Here is a 19337-nt window from a genome sequence, read left to right as displayed (position 1 = left end):
GACATGACGGCTCCTTGCTTTTTACACAAAGCCACACAGCTCACACAGCATATGCACGCACACCTGGGCAGATGCACACCTGGCCACTAGCACACCCACGTGCAAAGGTGCTTGTTCCCTGTCCTGCCACACACTCACCTCAGTGGGACAGGCCGGATCAGCAATCTGGGAGCCCACATTCCTGCCGCACTGCTCTCACCCTCAGAGCCTGCTTCCCTGTGTGTGAAAAAATGAAGGCCTGTGAGGAGGACAAATTTCAGGTGCAGGGGAGAGGACCCACACCTGGGTATGGGAGCAGACCCTGTGGACCCCGCAGGCTCCCTATTGGGGAGGCTGGGCAGCAGCCCCCCCCCCCCCAGCAAAGGCCCAAGCTGTGGGGCGATCCCTTAACCATGGCGCCCTGCTCCTGCCGGGCCTGTCACTGCGGCTGCGCCTCACATTTTGGCTCCTCAATGAGCTTTTGTCCGTCTGGAGCCTGTTGGTTTTGGCTCCTAGCAGTCTGTGGAACCCGGCCCAGATCCCAGGAGAAGCCAGTGGAGACCGCTCTTTTGAAGAAAGAGAATCGGAGTCCTGGAAGAGCGCAGGCTGAGCTCCATTCATCGGCTCCCCGTTAAAGGAGCCGCACGCCGACCATCGAGCTCATGTTTGGGCCCAGTGCCCGGAGCTGACGCGTGCGCTTGCTGCCTTCCTCCATGAGCCCCAAGCCCACAAGGTCTGCTAGTGTCTGGTCTTTTTTTCTTGTTTATTTGAAAAAATACTCCCTCCCTTCCTTAGATTTACGCAGTTGGAAGTGGCACAGTGAGAACTGATCTTCTCCCTGTGCCCTGATCCCCAGTTCAGCTCCCCAAGGGGCAGTGGCCTCCATTCTCACATGTCTCTCTTGAGACTGGCTGACGGCTTCCCTCCCCCTCCGTCTTTTCCTGCCTTCCCGTATTTGGTGAAAAACACAAATGGCGCCCCTGCTGCCCCCCACCAGGCGTGGGGCAGCTGCTACCTGCCTGTCCGCACAGAGAGGTGTGTTTTCTGTTGCACGGGGCATGGACACACATTTTAGAACCAGTTTTCTTTGGTGAACACCGGGTTCCCGCCCTGTGCTGCCGCATACAGCCCCGCACCCCTGTCCTCCCCGCCCGGCGCTCAGTGCCGTGGTCCCGGGTCCGCAGCGTCGATCTGGCGGTGGACGCGGGAGTCGAGAGATGTGCGGCCCAGAGCCTGGGCCAGCGCTGCTTCGGCCCGACGGCCACGCCTGCCCCCTGCGCTCTGCCGGGCCGGGAACCAGCCGCGCTGCTCACTGACAGCCCACAGCCCTTCGTGGGAAAAGGACACAGGTGGGGGCTCAACCTCGAGACCTTGGCGCTGAATGAAAGGCCACGCAGAGGAAGTGGCCTAAAGAAACAAACCCTCGGCGGAAAGTAGACCCGTGGCTGCCAGGTGTGGGGGCGTGCCTGCCCTGGGTGCGAGCTTTTCCTTTCCGGCTGATGAAAATGTCTGGAGCGGGCCTCCCCGGTGGCGCAGCGGTTGAGCGCTGGGTTGCGAAGCTGCCCGCGGCCTCTGCCGCGCCGGTTCGATCCCCGGCTGCTCCCCGGCCACCGGAGGAGGGTCCCGCATGGCGCGCAGACCTCTCCTGCCGCCCGCTGCTCCCCTCAGCAGTGTACTTCGTCAGTCTGCCTCTTCTGCTCCCCGCTCTGGCTCTGGTGAATTCTCTCACCCTCCCGTGCTTCTGACTGTACCCAGTGCATGTATAAACAAAAACAAACAAATAAATAAATAAAACATGCCTCTATAAAAAAAAAAAAAGAAAATGTCTGGAGCAGGATAGCAGCTACCTGAGTCGTATGCTCGAAATGATGGAAACATCCATTTTATGTTATGAAAGAGTCAGCCGGCAGCGGCCAAACAGCACCTGTGTTGTCAGGCTGAGGACGTGGCTCACAGTGGACCCCAGACTGCCTCTGCCCATGCCCCAGCAGCCCGGGCCTGGGACAGGCCTCATCCCCAGCCTTTGGAGCAGGGAGAGGGGTCCCCAGAAGGCTCTGTGTGCTGAGAGGAGAGGTGGCCTGGGCCACCCACCTCCGTGTCTCCATCAACACGGGTCACATGGCCGCCCCGCTGGGCTGGGGACGTAGGAGGAGACAGGGTCAAAGCATTTTGCTGGTGGGGGTCTCCCTGCACCACACCTTGTCTTGAACTCTTCACCCCTTCTGCTGCTGTTGGGGTTGAGGTTTAGGTCTGGTTTCACTACTCTGTCGGTGGAGCGCCCCCTGCTGCCCGTGGAGATATTACAGAACTTGGGGAGACGTAATACTGGTTGGATGCTGGGACTCCTACCTAGACATCATTTGATGTTGACTTCAAGGGAGAGTGAGACATTGCAGCAATCGAGGGAGAGGAAAAAGACGAGAACCCCATGGCCTCCCTGGTGTTGCAGACAGTTGAGCACCGTACTGTGAAGCTGTCCGCAGCCTCTGCAGCGCGGGTTCCATCCCGGCCAGCCGGCGAGGGTCCCACATGGCGCGGCAGACCTCCCCTGTCACACCCGCTGCTCCCCTCAGCAGTGTATTTCGTCAGTCTGCCTGTTCTGTTCCCCGCTCTGTCTCTGGTGAATCCTCTCACCCTCCCACGCAACCCCGGTTCTTATATAAAAATTAAAAAAAAAAAAAAACCCAAACCACATTCTGCCAGTTGGGTTTCTAGCCTGCAGAGTTGCCCTCTCTTGCCCTCTCCATAGCTTTTGGCATAGAGCTTTTCTTGAGAAGAGGCTTTGAGGTCACGTGCTTAGACACCCTCCTGCTCCCAACCTGCATCCTTGAGCAGGAGGCAGGTGCCCCTGGAGAGTCTGGCCCTGCTCTCATTCAAAGTGGCTTTTGGACTCGCTTCGGTAGGAGGAAGCTATTTTCACCTTTAAGGAAATAAAAAGATCAGGATAGTTTTCTGTTCTTTTGTTTTTCCTGGAACCCCCTGCCTAGCTGAACAGGTTCCTGGAAGAGCTTACAGAGGAGGGACGCGTGGGCTGACTTTGCCAAAGATGAGGCGTGATGTGTTCTGGTCACTGCTCCCCAGCTGGTCTAGAAGCACCCCGGCCTCCCCCCAGGTGCACTATATGGGGGTTTTCACGGCCTGATCAGCCATGACCAGGGCCATCACAAACTAGGCAGAAGAAATAGCACGTATGTCTTCCTCTCCACAGCCTCGTTTAGGTTTCCTTGTCTTCTAGGCCTCAGCTGAGCCATCACCTCATCCAGGAAGCCTCTCCTGACTGCTCAGATGCGAGTAGTTATGCTGACCAGCTATTCCCACTGCTTCTGCTTATCTTCCCAATGCTCAGCACCTGGGTGGGGCTAACACCTCAGCAACTTGTATGCCCCCAAGGCAGCAACCTCACCTGCCTCATCTGTCCCTTTTGAGATACTTGCATGACAGAGTAGACTCAGGCTTGTCCGGGCAGTGAACAGAGACTCTGTCTCTGGCTTCGGGGCACTTAGGAAGTGCAGGCAGAGCTGGCATTGAGGTTGAACAGTGGGTGTCACCTTTTCCTCCCATGGGGGAGGAGCCAGAAGATCTTGGTGGCAGACACAAAACAAAGGACTTTCTAATAAGTCAGGAAGTGGTGAAAATCAGGCCCTTCAGTAATAACTTAATCTGGATAATTGCGGTGATTGTTAATGTCTTACCTTTACACCTTACATCAGGGCTTCCCAACACACACATGTACACACTCGCCATAGTTAATCCTGCTTAGAAAGTGCTGAGGTGATGGAATTATCCTGACTCCCCCAGGAAGCTGCTGTGCAGAAGTTGCTCGTCTGGGATGTGATGTGCTGTAGCGGCAGAGGCTACAGCGCCAGGCCGCTGGCTGTTGAACTTGGGTAAGGAAAGACAGGAAGCAAGAAGGGGCGTGACTGGCTTGAAGCCCCTCACCCTTTGAACTGAAGCTGCTGCTGCCTGCCTGTAGAGGCAAGATGGGCCAGCGCAGGATCTCTCTGACTCTAGCAGACGGGTGGAGGAGAGTCCTGGAGCCCTTGGTAGCTTTTTTGGGCTTTTATTGGGATTTACCAGGTACACAGCAGGCAGGGGTGCTGGGGGGCCGGGAGGCTGGCAGGCATATCTTCACTCTTTCTGGGCTCTCCAGGGTTCTCTCGTGGCCTCTGCTTCTCTGCTGGTTTTGCTTCTTCTGGTAGTTCTGTTCTGCACTGCTGGCGTCCCCATGATGCCGCCCTTATAAGCCCAGTCTCTCAGCCCAGGTGTACCCACTTACGTATGCCCACACCCCACTCCCGGTGCCCGCCATCAGGCGTGCATTCAGGACCACAGGGTTCCGTCATCTATCCTGATGGCAGGAGGGCAGAAAGCCTGGTACTTTACTTAGCCTACACTGTCCCCCAGATTCTAAGGGGTGCTGACGTTGCCGGGAGTGGGGTCGCAGCCTCTGACCACTGTACCAGAGCCTGGCTTGGGCTGGGGTGGGCGGGAGGTGAAAGGCTTCATCGGATGCACAGTAGGGCTGTCGTTACATAAACCAGCTTTGCGCCGCAGTCGTGTTCATTGCTTGGCCCTGTCAGCTGGGTGACCACGGCTGCATCTTTGCTGGTCACCTGGGTTTTCAGAGTGGGTTTGGAGAAGGGGAGTCTGCGGCCTGCAGTCAAGCAGAACCCCCAGAGCCCCCCTGTGGTATGGACCAAAGATAGTGCCTTACCTGTCTCAGGCTGGCTGCCCAGGGGTTCCTGGACAGCACTCGGCAAACTCAGCTGCCCGAAAAGGCCGTGCCTGCTGAGCTAGGTGCTCACAGATGCGGAGCTGCTACTGGAGCCCCGCCGTGCCAGGCTGTGTGCCAGGTGCTCAGGGTGGGCCCTGGCTGCAGAGCTGTCCCCTCTAGAGGTTGCAGCTGCCGGTGGGGAGGCGGGGTACAGATGCTGGTGGGGTGAGGGAGAGTGCAGCCCCAGCTTCCAGTCGTGTGCATCTGGGAGCCCCAGCCCCAGAGGTGGAGGCTGAGCAGTGTCTGGGCAGGGCGCACCGTGGAGAGGGGAGGCTGCAGGTGCAGTGGCCAGGGAGACCCACGGTCCCCAGGGAAGACGGCACTGCACCCAGCTGGGGCCAGGCTCCAGGACTTGGCTTCTGTTCAGTGGTCAGCAAATTTATTTCTTCACCTTTCTCAGTTTTATGAAGATACAATTGACATCTAATATGTAAAATTAAGGTGTACAAAACTCATGATTTCACACACACACAGAAAAATCAACAAATGTAATTATGCAGGAGCAGACAGGGTAGTGAACCCCATGTTTCATCACCTGCTCTCAGTTACTGGCCGTGGCCCGCCCTGTTTCCTCCAGTCCCTAACTGACACCCCCCCCCCCTCACCATATCACTGAAGACACCCCAGTCTTTTATATTCTTCAAGCCTCACCTGTGGTGTGTGATGGATTAATCAAAAATTTTGAGGTCTGGAGTGATTGCTGGCACTTTCCGATTTCATTTTAGAGGAATCACTAAGTTTCCCCTCTTGGTCTTGCCTCTTTCAGTGGGAAACTGGTGTCTCCAAAGTGGAAGAATTTCAAGGGCCTGAAGCTGCAGTGGAGAGACAAGATCCGGCTCAACAACGCCATCTGGCGGGCGTGGTACATGCAGTGTGAGTGCCCTGGCCTGCGGGCCTCCTCCGCCACCACTTCGTTTCAGACTTTGGGTTTCAAACAGAGCGCAGTCAGCAGAGAGGGGAAGAGCACGCCCTACCTAGCAGACTAGCTGCCAGGCCCAGAGGGGCCAGTCCAGGGTCCCTGTCGTGCAGGGGACAGAGCGGCGGTTGCTCCGGTGTGGTAGAGGCAGAGGAGGGGCGTGGGAGGGCAGAACAGAGGTGTGTCTAGGCAGACGTGTGCTGGGCCTTGTTCTGCCCCGCACGGAGCTGGTGGGCGGGAGGCCAGCACGTTTGGGGCATGCTGGGGCTCCCCTCTGCTTTTCTTGATAAGCCAAGCTTCCTCTCTTGCTCATGTGTTACTGGTGGATTCTCCCACCCGGACCTCTTATTTCTCCAGAATCTCCAGGTTTCTAAGGAGCAGGAAAGACCAGTTGGGAGGGTCCACTCTGAGGGGAGGTGATGGCCAGAGGGGCCGGGTTCCTCCGGTGGCCTGGGGAGTCATGATGTCCCCTCTCTCCGCCCAGATTTGGAAAAGCGCAAGAACCCCGTGTGCCACTTTGTCACCCCGCTGGACGGCTCTGTGGACGTAGATGAGCATCGCCGCCCAGAGGTACCCGTGGGGTCACTCGTGGCTGGACTCTGCAGTGGGCCAGGGGTTTGACTCACTTTCTTTTAAGATCAATATTCTGGAAATAACAGAGGAGGGGCTGGCTCCCACAGGCAGGACAACTCAGGAGCCACTTTGGTCTTTACCTACTGAGTGGGGCAACGTGGAAGCAATGGGAAATGAGAAAGGGCAAGTGCACCGTGCTCTTGGGGCCTTAATGTTAGCTTCTAAGTGTGTCTGTGATTGTACATGTACAGGAAATGTCTAGAAGAAAGGATGTACAGACACCTTTCACTGGTGGGCCCTCTGAGGGTTGGGATAGACTGAGGACTGGGGCCTTCACTTTGTACTCCAAAGTGGTGGTGTTTCACCTTTGTCCAGGCAGGTCTTCCTAGTATGACGAAAGCGGGGAGGTAGAAAGCCACCCAGGGAAAAGCAGTTTTTTCTTTTTTTTCTTTTTGAAGATTCAGGCACTCTCAGCTGGGAGGATCTCTGTCTCTTTATTTTTTTTAGATTTATTTATTTATGCATATAAGAACTGGGGTGTAAGCCAGAGGTGGGGGTGAGTGAGAGGATTCACCAGAGTGGAGAGCAGAAAAAGCAGATCTACTGAAATACACTGCTGAGGGGAGCAGTGGGTGAGGCAGGAGAGGTCTGCTGCGCCATGTGGGTCACCTTCCTGGCCTAGGATCGAACTCATGCTGCAGTGGCTGCTGATAGCTTCATAGCACTGTCTTTAACCCCTGCGCCACCAGGGAGGCCCCCTGGGAAAGGTAGTTTTGAGCAGTCAGCTGTGACTTGGCATGTGGCAGAGATCATTGAAATGTCCGTCCGTCTGTCCTGGACTACAGTGGGATCTTCAGGGCCTGTGCTAGCCAAGCCTCGGGCTGCTCTGGGTCTGAGATGGAGGTGGTCGTAGTGCATGGATGGCGGGCGAGTGGAATTGTGGGTCCTTGGTAGGTGCTCCGAGCCCAGGGCCTGGGCTGACTTCCAGGGTCCAGGTCTTCGTTCACAGGTGCCCTTTGCTCATCGCCAAGACGCTGACTTGTCATTCTCTCTCCCAGGCCATCACCACAGAAGGGAAGTACTGGAAGAGCCGCATTGAGATTGTCATCAGGGAATATCACAAGTGGAGAACTTACTTCAAGAAAAGGGTATCAGGGCTGGGCTCCAGAGACCCTGTTCAGGGGCCCCCTGGGAGGGGAAGGACAGTGGCCCCTGAGTGGGGCTCCCTAGCTGCCTTGTGGGACTTGGGGACAGTGTTCTAATCCAGCCCAAAGGAGCAGCCTGCTTGGCCATGTTCTCTTTGCCCTCAGTTTCCCCAGCTGTGAGCCGGGGGGACTGTATTCCATAAACACCAGGGTTGGGAATCTCCTGTGTGCCTGGCATTGGCCTGGGGTTGGCAAGGAGCAGGACCCCCTCCCCCTGCCTGCCTCTGACAGCGACAAAGCCCAGATGCTTCCAGAATTCACTCACGTTCAGGGAGGAGAGGCCAGGGTCCTCATCCCTCCCAGGGCACCAGGTGACCACCTTGGGCCTTTCCTCCACAGCTGCAGCAGCACAAGGATGAGGACCTGTCCAGCCTGGCCCAGGTAAGTGAGTGGGGACCCCCAACCCCTAGGAGGAGAGGCCAGACCTCTCTGCCTGTGAGGGGCCTTCTGCTCTCGCCACACTCACACCTTGACTGCGGAATGCCCTTGCCACTCTGCACAGTGGGTTCTCCGCCATGATGAGACTGGGAACCCTGAGTTCACTGTCACCCTGTTTGTCTTCCCCCTGTGCTGGTGGTAGGATGACGACTTGCTCTATTGGCACAAACATGGGGATGGCTGGAAGACCCCAGTCCCCATGGAGGAGGACCCCCTGCTGGACACAGACATGCTCATGTCGGAATTCAGTGACACCCTCTTCTCCACACTGTCTTCACACCAGCCAGTGGCCTGGCCCAACCCACGGGAAATAGGTAACCCCCACGTGCGCACGTGTACACACACACACACACCTGCTGGTGTTCTCCTCTCCCTCTGAGCCTGGTCTGACTTCGGGCCACCTGGGAGCAGCTGCACAACACCTCTGGGCTGGGATGGGCAACTGACATCCAGAGGTCCCGAGCATGGGGGCGGGAGCCACATTGCTGGGCAGCTGGCAGCTGGGCAGTGGCTGTGCCTAGACCTAGTGTCAGGCCACAGGACTCACTCTGGAAAATCAGAGATCTTCCTGGGTTTCCGGTCAGCCCAACAAGCCCCCTGATTGTACATCAAAGCCAGTGGGATCTCTGCCAGGCTGCTTAGTGCTTCCTTCTGTCCCCCAGCACCTCTTCTGCCTCTCCTTCACAAACACTCTCCTTCCTGCCTGAGGGAGGAGAATGGCCATGCACTCACAAGAAGATAGAAATCCCAGCCAGCTGCTGACAGTTTTCCTTGGAAGAATCTAGAATGTGAATAGGGCCAGGCCCCATTGTCTGAGTAGGCAAAGTGACCCCCTTCTTTCTGACTCTCATAGCACACCTGGGGAACGCAGACATGATCCAACCGGGGCTGATGCCTTTGCAGCCCAACCTGGACTTCATGGACACCTTTGAGCCTTTCCAGGGTGAGGAAGGGGCGGGCTGGGACCCCCTGTGTCTCCCTTGGCCCAGGACAAAGCCGGCTGGTGCTTCCCTTTCATAAAGGGAGCTGTTAGAAGGGGCAAAGGGAGGACTGAGGGTTTTTCCACAACTTATTTTTTTGTTTGATGATAGCTGGAAGGTGTGGAAGTTTTTCTGAGACTTTGTTCTTGCTCAAGAAAGGTGACCTTGTTTGGAGGTAGAACCTCAGGTTTGCTCAGGACTGTAAGCAATTCTCCCTCCAGGCAGCAGAGGGCGCTGATGACACAGCCGCCACCCAGCTTTTTCCTGCCTCTAGAACTGGTCCTTGGGCTCCCTTGGTAAGAGCCAGCGAAGCGCCAGGCCTGGAAGATTTCAGAGCCCAGACTAGGTGCCAGCATGTGCGGGTCCCATCAGAGGGCCTCTTTCTGCAGTTACCTCTGGGGGAATGCCCTCTGGCCATGGCCTTCCTCTGGGTATGGTGGGGTCCAGTGCCCGATTTGCTTGCATCTTAATTCAAGGAAGCGATGGGCACATGGAGCTCAAAAGCCCCGATGCTGTCTTTCAGACCTCTTCTCTTCCAGCCGCTCCATTTTTGGCTCCATGCTGCCTGCACCTGCCTCAGCACCTGCACCAGATCCTAGCAGCCCACCTGCTCAGGTAGAGGAGCGGGGGGAGGGGCTCATACTGGACAGTGAACCTTTGCAGCTGAGGCTAGCCAATGACATAGTGTCATTCCTCAGCGGAGGGTGGAGGCGGCTGGCGCTAGCGCTGAACATGTTTATGACGTGTAGGCGAGCACTCCAGGCCCCTTTGGAAGCATCCCTAGGCTCCGTACGCCAGAGACCATGCGGTAGATGCATCCCTGCCCCAGAGCTCCCTGCTCTGAGCTCGCCTGTGCGCAGAGAGCCACTCCCACCAGCTAGCACAGGGTGAGCGCACCAGCGAGGAGATGCGAGGGCCTCCAATAGAGTTTGGGAACATCTTTCATTTTCTACTCAGTATCAACATGGTTGGCCGCCAGGTGTGGGGCCTCTGATCTGAGCAAGGTGTGGCTCTTTCCCCATAGGGCTGTGGGGCTGGTGACTGTCCAGTTAGACACCTGTAACCTGGCCCCGTTTCTTCCTTTAGCTCTGGGAAGACTCTTCTCTGGAGACCGAGAGCAGTTGATTCCTTCTAGCGTTTCCCTTTTAGGAAGTGGTGGCCTCTCTAGCAACTGACATATGAAACTGTCCTGGGGGAGCCCCCGCCGCAGCTGTGATCCAGGCTGCCTCTGCTCTGTAACAGAAGATGGCAGGGACTTTGGGGGGACCCGCTGGACTCCAGCAACAAGATATTCCCGGGCTGAGAGCCAGCAGTGTGCAGACAGTGAAATCACTTAGCGTGCTTGAGAGGGTGGGCGACCCCTGCAGATGTCTGGGGACACGGTTCCACATCCCCTGCCTAGCAGTAACAGGACACACGCTGTCCTTGTTCCTCTGCCCAGGGGTTCATCTCAGGTACCCAGCATGTGTTGCTGGACCTGTGGGTACCACGCTGGGAAGTGACGGTAAGTGTGTGATGCCAACATCTGCTCCTCACCAGTGCCCCCTTTTCCTTCCTCAGGAGAGCATCCTGACGACCCCGACTCTCCCCGCTGTGAGCCTCCCAGACAGCCTCATCGTGCCCCCTGCAGACACCACCCTGGATCCCAGTAATAGGCAGGGCTGTGAACGTACCTCCAGGCCTGGGGACCCCTTTATCCAGCCTACAGACTTTGGTCCCCCTGCGCCACCACTGGGTGCCACCCAGCCTTTCCTCCCCATCTTCACCATGCCCCTGCTCTGCCCCAGTCCTGCCCCGGCACCCACTTCCCCGGCCTTGCCATTAGTCACTCCTCCAGCCACTGCCCTGAACCCCCCGACCCCACCTGCCTTCCTACAGCCCCAGAAGTTTGCTGCAGTCAGCAAGTCACCCTCTGTCATCACCCACACAGCCTCCGCTACCCTCACCCATGATGCCTCTGCCACCACCTTCAGCCAGAGCCAGGGTCTGGTCATCACCACCCGTCATCCCACCCCCACGGGGGGCCCCTGTGGCCTGGCCCTGGCTCCTGTCACCCAGCCACCGACAGTTGGGCCTCCCCAGCCCCGTTTAACTTTTGTGCAACCCAAACCTGTATCCTTGAGTGGGGGGAGGCCCAAGCAGCCCCCCAAAATAGTGCCTGCTCCCAAACCAGAGCCTGTGTCCTTGGTACTGAAGAATGCCTGCATCAGCCCAGGTTAGTCCAGGATGGGCAACCAGAGTGACCCCCAGGGTAATTCCCTGTACCCACACTTGCACCTTTCTGACATGCAGATTCAGATGAAACCACAATGTCAGGGAATACTATATGTGTCATCTGTGTCATTTTATTTTTTTTTCTTTTTTTTTTTTTTAAATATTTATTTATTTTATACAAGATTGATTGATTTATACAAACACTGGGTACAGTCAGAAGCGAGGGAGGGTGAGAGAATTCACCAGAGCCAGAGCGGGGAACAGAACAGGCTGACTGATGAAACACACTGCTGAGGGGAGCAGCGGACGGCAGGAGAGGTCTGCGCGCCATGTGGGACCCTCCTCCAGTGGCCGGGGAGCAGCCAGGGATCGAACCGGCGCTGCAGAGACTGCGGGCAGCTTCGCAACCCAGCGCTCAACCGCTGCGCCACCGGGGAGGCCCATCTGTGTCATTTTAAAAACTTAGTTGTTAGCCCATAGTTTGAAAAAAACACAGGCCTGGTCTTCTCTTCCCTGGGTCTGTAATAAGTTTCCTTGGAGAAGTTGCTCCTCACCACTTGACCCCCTGGTGTGTCTGTCCTCCCATCCCCTGGGTGAGAGAGGTGGTGTCCTGCGTGGCAGGGTGGTGTGCCGTGCCCTGGGAGCTGACTGCTGGGCCCCGCCTCCTCCCTGTTCCGGCAGCTGCCTTTTCAGGACAGTCGCCAACAGTGATCATGGCACCGGGGCCTCTGAAGAGAGAGGGGATGTTGGCTTCTCCGGGTTCCCAGTCCAACGTGGTCATCGCGCCAGCTGCCATTGCCAGGGTGAGGGGCCACATGGACCCTGGTGTCCCTACAACCCTGCCTGGCCGTGCTTGTTGGGGCCCTCAGCCAACATGACTGGTCGGGGGTGACCCTCTCTCCTGTGTCATCGCAGGCTCCCGGAGTCACGGAGTTCCACAGCGGCATTCTGGTGACAGACCTTGGCCACAGCAGCAGCAGCAGCCAGCCAGCCCCCGGCCCCCGGCTCTTCTCCTCGGGGACAGTGCAGGATGGCCTGGTGAAGGGCGAGCAGGTCCCCGCTGCGGCTCCCAGTGCGTGGTCACTTGGTTTGGGACAGTTGGGACCTTGTGAGGGAAGTGAGCGGGCCCACCCCTGGGTAGGGAAGTCCATATGGGGCCCCCAGGGTTGAACCTGGGCTCCCAGCACCTGCATGTCTCTAAGCCCACCAGTGCCCAGGCCAGAACAAACCGAGCAGAAAAGTAGCAGGTCTGTGGCAGGGAGGCGGCTGGTATCCTCAGGAAAACCCCCTGAGCCTGCTTCAGGAAGGTTCTGCCCCAGGACAGGGGCTAAGCAGCCCTTGTCAGCAGTTTACAGAAAACATCAGCCTGGGTTGCTATGGGCACAGAAGCTGCCCAGCCTCCTCGGGGCATGCCTCTTACATCCCAGCACCACGTCCCTGCTCCTGTCTCCTTGTCTTGTCTCTCCACGGCAAGACTGCTGGGTGGGGCCCATGGCCTGGTGGACATCGTAAGTGCCAAGGGGCCAGGGGAGATGACTTGCCAACCTCCAGGTGGGCTGGAGCCCTCCTCTCAGAACTGTGCTCCCCCCGGAGGCCGCCAGGGAGGTAAAGCCCAGTGTCTTCCTGTCTTAAGTAAAGCGGCAGCGGCAGCTCCTCCTGCCAGAGGAGACCCGGGAGGGAAGGTGACTAGCTCAGGGGGCAGCCAGCAGGGATGGACCGCAAGGGCAGACTTGAGAGTGAGGAGCCACGGTAACTGGCAGGTCCTGAAGTCCTCCGAGAAGGTGGGTGGCGGGCCTGCCGCATCTCAGAGGCCAGGACTTAGAGCCGAGCTGGGAAGCCTGAGCGCACCAGGTCTTCTGGCCCCACGTAGAGGAGTAGAGGGTGGGGGTCACTGCGAGGGTCTCCTGCGCAGGCCCAGTGCCTGGAGGCTGCTCTCAGGGTTCCTCCATCCTGTTCTTTGTGGGAAAAGAAGTTTTTTTTGTTATTTTAGTTAAAAAGTTTCAGGGATGAATAAGATTGGGAAAAAAAAGCATAATAAAGTTTTAAGAACAAAAGTAAAACAGGTACCTGCGCGCGCAGCGCAAGGGTAAGAGGTAGAAGCCAGCACCGCCTTGCCCTGCCTGTCCCTGGCTTGCTGCCTGAGGGAGTCTGTCCTTTCCAGGCCGAGACGGGCCAAGCTCAGGGCAGGCCTCTCCGTGCACGTCAGAACAGAGCCCTAGTCCTCAGTCTCCTCAGAACAACTGCTCAGGGAAATCTGCAGACCCCAAGAACGTGGCCGCTCTGAAGGTATCATGTCTTTCTGGGGTCTTGACTTTTGCGGGGAGGAGGAGGAGGCAGGGAGAAGACACTGAGGTTCCTCTGGGGCAGCTGCACCCCTCATTGGGCCATGCTGGGGAGGGGACTCGCCCTCTGAGGTGTTGTCTATGGCCGTCCCCTCCGACCCAGCCAGGCTCTACCCCGCAGCGCCCCCCACCCCACTCTTGTAGGCACCTCCTAGCTCTCTATAGCCCGCCCCCCTCCCCACGCCGCCCTAGCCTGGTGCAGGGCCCCTGTCTGCCCACCACTTAGCAGCAGGAGGGAGGGGCGGCGGGTGGGGTCACAGTGACGGGTGATTCCCCCCAGAACCGGCAGCTGAAGCACATCTCAGCTGAGCAGAAGAGGCGCTTCAACATCAAGATGGGCTTCGACACCCTCAACAGCTTGATCTCTAATAATTCCAAGCTGGTAGGTGGGCTGGGGGCGGGGGCAGGTGGGGAGTCGCCTGGGCTCGCGCGGTGTGGAGCGGCAGCGGTAACGGCCATGCCCTGCAGACCAGCCACGCCGTCACGCTGCAGAAGGCCGTGGAGCACATCACCAAGCTGCAGCAGGAGCGCGGCCAGATGCAGGAGGAGGGCCGGCGGCTGCGGGAGGAGATCGAGGCGCTCAACGCCACCATTATGTGAGGCTGGGGGTGGCAGCAGGGTGGGGGGACAACTGGTCCTCTGTGACCTGGCCGAGAGCTGTACGCTGGCTTTTGTCTTTCTGCCCATCAGCAGCCCCCGCCTGCTGTCCTGAGCCTGGGTCCTCGCGTGCCCCAGCCACTCCGAGCCGCTTCTGACCCTTCCTTTTGTTCCAGCTCCTGCCAGCAACTGCTCCCAGCCACAGGAGTTCCTGTTGCCCGGCGCCAGTTCGATCACATGCGAGACATGTTCGACGAGTATGTGAAGAGCCGGACCCTGCAGAACTGGAAGTTCTGGATCGTATCTTTGGGTTTCTTGGCTCCTCTCCCCCCCACCAGGGCTGGGAACAGCGGGCATGCCCCCTGACTCTGCAGGTCATGCTTCACTGGTGTTGCTTTCTTCATCCAGACAGGCAAGGCTAGTTTCTGCTCGGAGAGGGCCCTGGCCAGGCCTGTGGTGGGCACCATCCAGGCTTCCTGGGAGGCAGAGCTTGGTTCCCTGGCGCCTGGAGAAGGAGCAGGGCTGGAGCCTCTTGCAGACTCAGTAACGAGCGAGGAGGTGGAACTAGGTCAGGTCCTGGCGGCCAGCTCAGTCCTCACTGCACTGACGAGGGCATTGTCCCGCTGAGACAGGAACTGGGCTCACCAGGTGATTGTGTGGCAGAACCCGGATTTGAAGTCAGGTCCTGCCAGTTTGCCTTCCGCAACTGGGCCACGTGGCCCTGAGCCTGTGATGAGGCACGTACGCTTGTGTGCCAGGGTCTCTCTGGAGCTGAAGCTTCCCTACCAGGCCTTCCAGAGGTGGTGGGGCTCCTCTGGCACAGCCCCTTTCTGGCCTGTCCCTGCCCAACAGCTGCCAGTCGGCCTGGGGTAGCTCAGCCTCAGGAGAAGATGGTACCAGAGGGCAGCTCTAACTCCCTGCCCTGCTGTCTTGTACCAGGCTCTGCTCCCTGTCCCCAGTCACTGGTGGGGCTGGGAGCAGCACGGGGATACAGAGGAGGCCCGGCCCTCCTCCTCAGGCTGAAGTGTGGGAGCTGTGTGTGCCCTGCCGGCTCAGGTCAGAGAGAAAATGGCCCTCGTGCCTCCACTGAGTACAGGTGGCTTGGGAGACCACAGAATATGAGAAAAAACTGACACGTTTGTGCAGAACACAAAACAAAACCTCGTCTCTAGACAGGTGGCTTCTGCCCCTCCATCCGCCTGGCACCGCTGGTGTTCTTATTCTTGCCACTGTGCCGGGACCCATCCAGACCAGAGAGATGTTTCTGTCCCTGCTTCCGGCCTGCACACGGCCTAACCTGTACTCAGGCTGGTTGGATGGAGATATTTTAGGCGAGTGGAAGGACACACTTTCCTCGTCTAGAACTCTCTGTTCTCAACTCACTATGGACAGTTGCTTGCCCGTCCGAGAGCAGTTAGTCCCTGGCAAGCCTGGCCTGGCCCTGGATTTGGCTGCCCGTCCTCCTGGCTCCTTTTCTTTAACCCACGTGCCATGCAGTTCAGCATCATCATCAAGCCTCTGTTTGAGTCCTTCAAGGGCATGGTGTCCACCAGCAGCCTGGAAGAGCTTCACCGGACCGTGCTGTCTTGGCTAGAGCAGCACTGCGCCCTGCCTGTCCTCAGGCCAAGTGAGTGGGGCTCGGGGCTGCCGCCCCATCACGCTGTTCCTGGAAGAGGGGGCGCTCGGCTGCGGCAGTGCTGCAGAAAGCCCAGCCAGGCGCATGGTGCTGCGGCGTCCTGACGTGGGGTGCACCTCCTAGGGCCCCTCCTGGGCTGCCACCATCAGTGTGCGTGTTGCTTTGACCAGGTCTGGCACCTACTATTGGGCCTGTATCGAGGGCTGTCACTTGATGGTGGTGTTCAGTTGTCATCACAGAGCTGTGCCCAAATATTAAGGTTCAGAAGTGATGATTAAAGCTCGTGGGCCAGCAGGAAAGCTTAGGACTCCCTTGGCTGCACGTGTCGTTGGGAGTTGGAGCGTTACTTTAGAGGCAGGGGTGGGGGCACCGGTTTCCTGTGGGCAGGCTCAGCATGTGAGAATCACGGTGCGGGGTGTGGAAAAGCACGCTTGCGACGTGATCCCAGGCTTCCCTCCTGTCTTGCAGCGGTGCTGAGCACCCTCCGGCATCTGAGCACCACCACCTCCATCCTGACAGACCCCGCCCAGCTGCCCGAGCAGGCGGCAAAGGCTGTCACCAGAATCGGCAAGAGGTCGGGGGAGTCTTAACCACGCTCAGCTGGCACGTGACTGCGCAAGGTGCCGTGGGGACCCTGCCCTGGCTGTGGAGAGGAGGCCGAGCTCCAGCCCTCCGGATGCAGAGCTGCAGGCCCCAGGCTGCACTGGCCCCGGCTGCGCCCAGTGCTGTGCTCAGGTCTGAAGCAGGTTGGTCCTGCTGACAACAGTCCCCGTTTTGGGAATCCCTGCTGTAAACTCTCACTCAGCGACCTCAGTCACCGACTCCCTCCACCCTCCACTCTCTGGGCAGCCCTGACAGGGCACCGCCCATTCCAGTCCCATCAGTGCCCTGCCAGACCCTGGGGCAGAGGGGACACATGGGTCCCCTGCCTGTGCCTGTTGCATCCTGGACACTTGCACTGCTCAGTGACGCCCTGCACCCATGCTGGCCTGCCCGTGGGCACGCGGCAGGCATCCTTCTCTCTGACCGTGTAGATAGAAGTGACATCTGCTCAGACTTGCACATGTAGCGCTCGTGTGCAGAAGCGGTGGGCATGATGCACATGGAGAAGGAAAGCACAAACAATGCAAAGCCCTGCGCTGGCCTGGGAGCTCTGCAGCCTTCCTGTCTGCTGTGACGTCGTACCATGTGGCTGTGGCGTCCATGGCACGCCCAAGGGAGGATCCCGCAGTCCCAGCCCAGGCCCCTTGGCCACCATGGCCCTTCTGCTCTGTTCACCTGCTTCCTCACTGCAGCCGGCAGGAGCCGGTGTCCAGTGGAAGCTCATAGGCCTCGGGGCACAGGCTGGAAAGGCCAGACTCCGTAATGCTGCCCCCAGCTTGGTCCTCTCATCTGGACTCTTCAACCAGGAGCCCCGAATGTGACAGTTTTCGGACCAAAGATGTTGCCCACCCAGAGTCCAGCCTGTCTTGTGTTTGGAGGGAGAAAGAAATGTTAACAGGCAGCCTTGGAGCTGTCTGCACGCATCCCAGGTCAGACAGTGGAGCGTTGTCCCGGATCTGATCACAGTGAAGGAGTGTCTGGGGCAGCAGGCTGCTTTGGAACGAAGGCTGGGAGGAAGGCACAGCAGGAGGGACTCCAGGCCGAGTTCTGTGTCTGGCAGAGTAGATGCAGGTGTGTGGTGCTGGTTTAACACTCAGGAACCCCCCCAGGGGGCCCTCCTGGGGAGAGGAATGTGCTCTGGACAGCGGTGGTGGTGAAGGTCAAGGTGCCCAGCAGGCTCTGCATTGGACCTGCGTCCTGGCTGGCGGAAGCGGGGACCTGGCAGTGCTTGCTTGGCCGGCAGTCTTGAGGGGCTCTGAAGGGGCCCGGGAATACATGAAAAGGGGGCTAATGTTCAGTTCCACTTGCATGCCGTGTTCCCAGGGGCTCCTGAGGCCTGAGCAAGGTGCCCAGAGGGCAGGCACCCTGCCTCAACCTTGGCTGACGAGAATGGAGGAGGTTCTCCCTGCCTCTAGCCGGGGCACCATCACCTGCAGGTCCCTACCCCTGATCTGTGCTTTGCCCTGACAAGAGCAGCTTGGCGCCCCCAGCCTCCCCTGAAAACATGTTTACAGGCCTTCCTGGGGAATGAGCCCCAGGCAGAGTGCGACTGGTCCTTGAGATTTCCCCTGGGAGTGGTAACAGAACCAGTCCTTACCCCCAGGATAAACATGGAGTTCCCCTTGGAAAGGGGACGACCACTGTGGTAAGAATTTCACAAGGTCGAAGGAAAAAGCACGTTCCCAGCTATGAGGGCCCAGGAGGGTCAGCTCGGCCCCTCTCTACTTCCTGTGCCTTCAAGTAAAATGCATAGATGGCCTAGTGCTTGACCAGCCAGGGCTGCTCCCAGATCAATAGCTTTCTCCCCACCCTCCCGGGGAGTCTTTTTTTACAAACTCCATAAAATTGGCCTCTTGCTTTGGCCTACCTCTCCCTTTTGCTGAATTAATGTTCATGATTCTGTTTTGTTAAATATTTAAGGCTGTTAGGTGGTGTGAGACTTTGAAGAGGGTGTGTGTGTGTGTGTGTCTGTCTGTCCTTCCGTCTGTTGGTCTGTCCATCCGTGTGTCCCAGCAAACTGTTAAGTGGGTGCATGTTTTTGGTTTGAGATATTTACTTAACTCCATTTATCTTGGTGCTCACCGTCACCCGCTCTGGGCCACGAAGCTGCAGCTCTTACTGCAGACACGGCTGTTTCTTGTCCCAGCACTTTTCCCGTTTGGAATCTTGCCCGAGGAACCTGGCCTGGTGTTCACTTCTGTCCTGGGCTCCTGGGTCAGAGTGTGGGGACACAGAGGCCGCTGCCTGTGGCCCTGTGGATGCTGATGCAAGGCTGTGGTTTGTTTACACTCATTTTCACCCCCATTCTCATCCCTGCTCCCTTAAAAGAAACAAGTGCTGATACTTTGGAGAATCAGGAAATTAATCTGAAAAGAAAAAAAAAAAAAAAACCTGTCTGGCACGGGAGTCTCTGAAAGCGTTTCCGTGAAATCCTCTGTGCCATCGCCCCTCGTGCCGCCACGTGCTTTCGCTGTGAGTGGGACGTGCAGGGACAGGCCGTGGGACTTTCTGAAGCTGACTGGCCTGGGCCTCCGCCCAGACATTCGCGCAGCTGCCCCCTCGGAGGGCTGGCGGGCGGCGCCTGCGTTTTTTCCCAGCACGAGGGAAGCAACCTGGGGTCTGGTGTTGGTGTTTGCGGGGTCTCTGGGTCTCCTCCAGGGGGCGGGGGGGCCGGGAGGGCAGCGCAACCCCGTGTTCCTGGGCCTTTGGCAGGAGCAGAGGCGGCCGCAGGTATCCCACGTACCCAGCTGCTCCCACTCCTGGCCCATCACCTTGCCCTGCCGCCCCTTTCTGCTGCTCAGCGGGGCCTGAGGCCTTTCTGCTCTGGCCCGTTGAAGTGTCCACTTTGATACTCTGGGGACTTTGCACCCAAGGATGGCCCCAGGCCCCTTTGTCCCACTGCAGGCAAAGGGGTACAGGGGCCGGCGACACTGCTGTCCCCGTCATTGCCTGGTCCTGGCAGGCCCATAGGGCTGGGGTGCGTGGGAAGGTGCCTGGGCCCCGTGGTGTCCAGGCGCCCTCCCTGCCACTCCTCCTGCCTCTTGTTCTCTGGCTCTTCACCCAGAGGGTCCTGCGACCGC

At 58.3% G+C, this 19337-nt stretch overlaps 1 protein-coding gene across 1 annotated transcript in view; it reads left to right on the top strand.

Moving 5' to 3' along the window:
- Positions 1-16244, top strand: part of MLXIP (MLX interacting protein) — a gene marked incomplete at both ends in the record, with an annotated part of 44622 nt that extends 28378 nt beyond the window's left edge. Inside the window, 17 exons of the mRNA XM_084253179.1 lie at positions 5520-5626; positions 6154-6239; positions 7301-7390; positions 7787-7828; positions 8028-8199; positions 8739-8828; positions 9255-9296; positions 9389-9480; positions 10426-11080; positions 11761-11882; positions 11995-12151; positions 13241-13365; positions 13702-13803; positions 13890-14017; positions 14195-14318; positions 15516-15645; positions 16123-16244. Coding sequence (XP_084109305.1) covers positions 5520-5626; positions 6154-6239; positions 7301-7390; positions 7787-7828; positions 8028-8199; positions 8739-8828; positions 9255-9296; positions 9389-9480; positions 10426-11080; positions 11761-11882; positions 11995-12151; positions 13241-13365; positions 13702-13803; positions 13890-14017; positions 14195-14318; positions 15516-15645; positions 16123-16244 — 2386 coding nt within the window. The remainder of the gene's footprint in view (positions 1-5519; positions 5627-6153; positions 6240-7300; positions 7391-7786; positions 7829-8027; positions 8200-8738; positions 8829-9254; positions 9297-9388; positions 9481-10425; positions 11081-11760; positions 11883-11994; positions 12152-13240; positions 13366-13701; positions 13804-13889; positions 14018-14194; positions 14319-15515; positions 15646-16122) is intronic.
- Between the last annotated feature and the right edge of the window lie 3093 nt (positions 16245-19337).

Source organism: Talpa europaea (genome assembly GCF_964194135.1).
Source record: "Talpa europaea genome assembly, chromosome: 14".
Lineage (NCBI taxonomy): Eukaryota > Metazoa > Chordata > Mammalia > Eulipotyphla > Talpidae > Talpa > Talpa europaea.
Note: the sequence above shows the minus strand (reverse complement) of the source record. Positions and strands in the feature narration are given on the sequence as shown.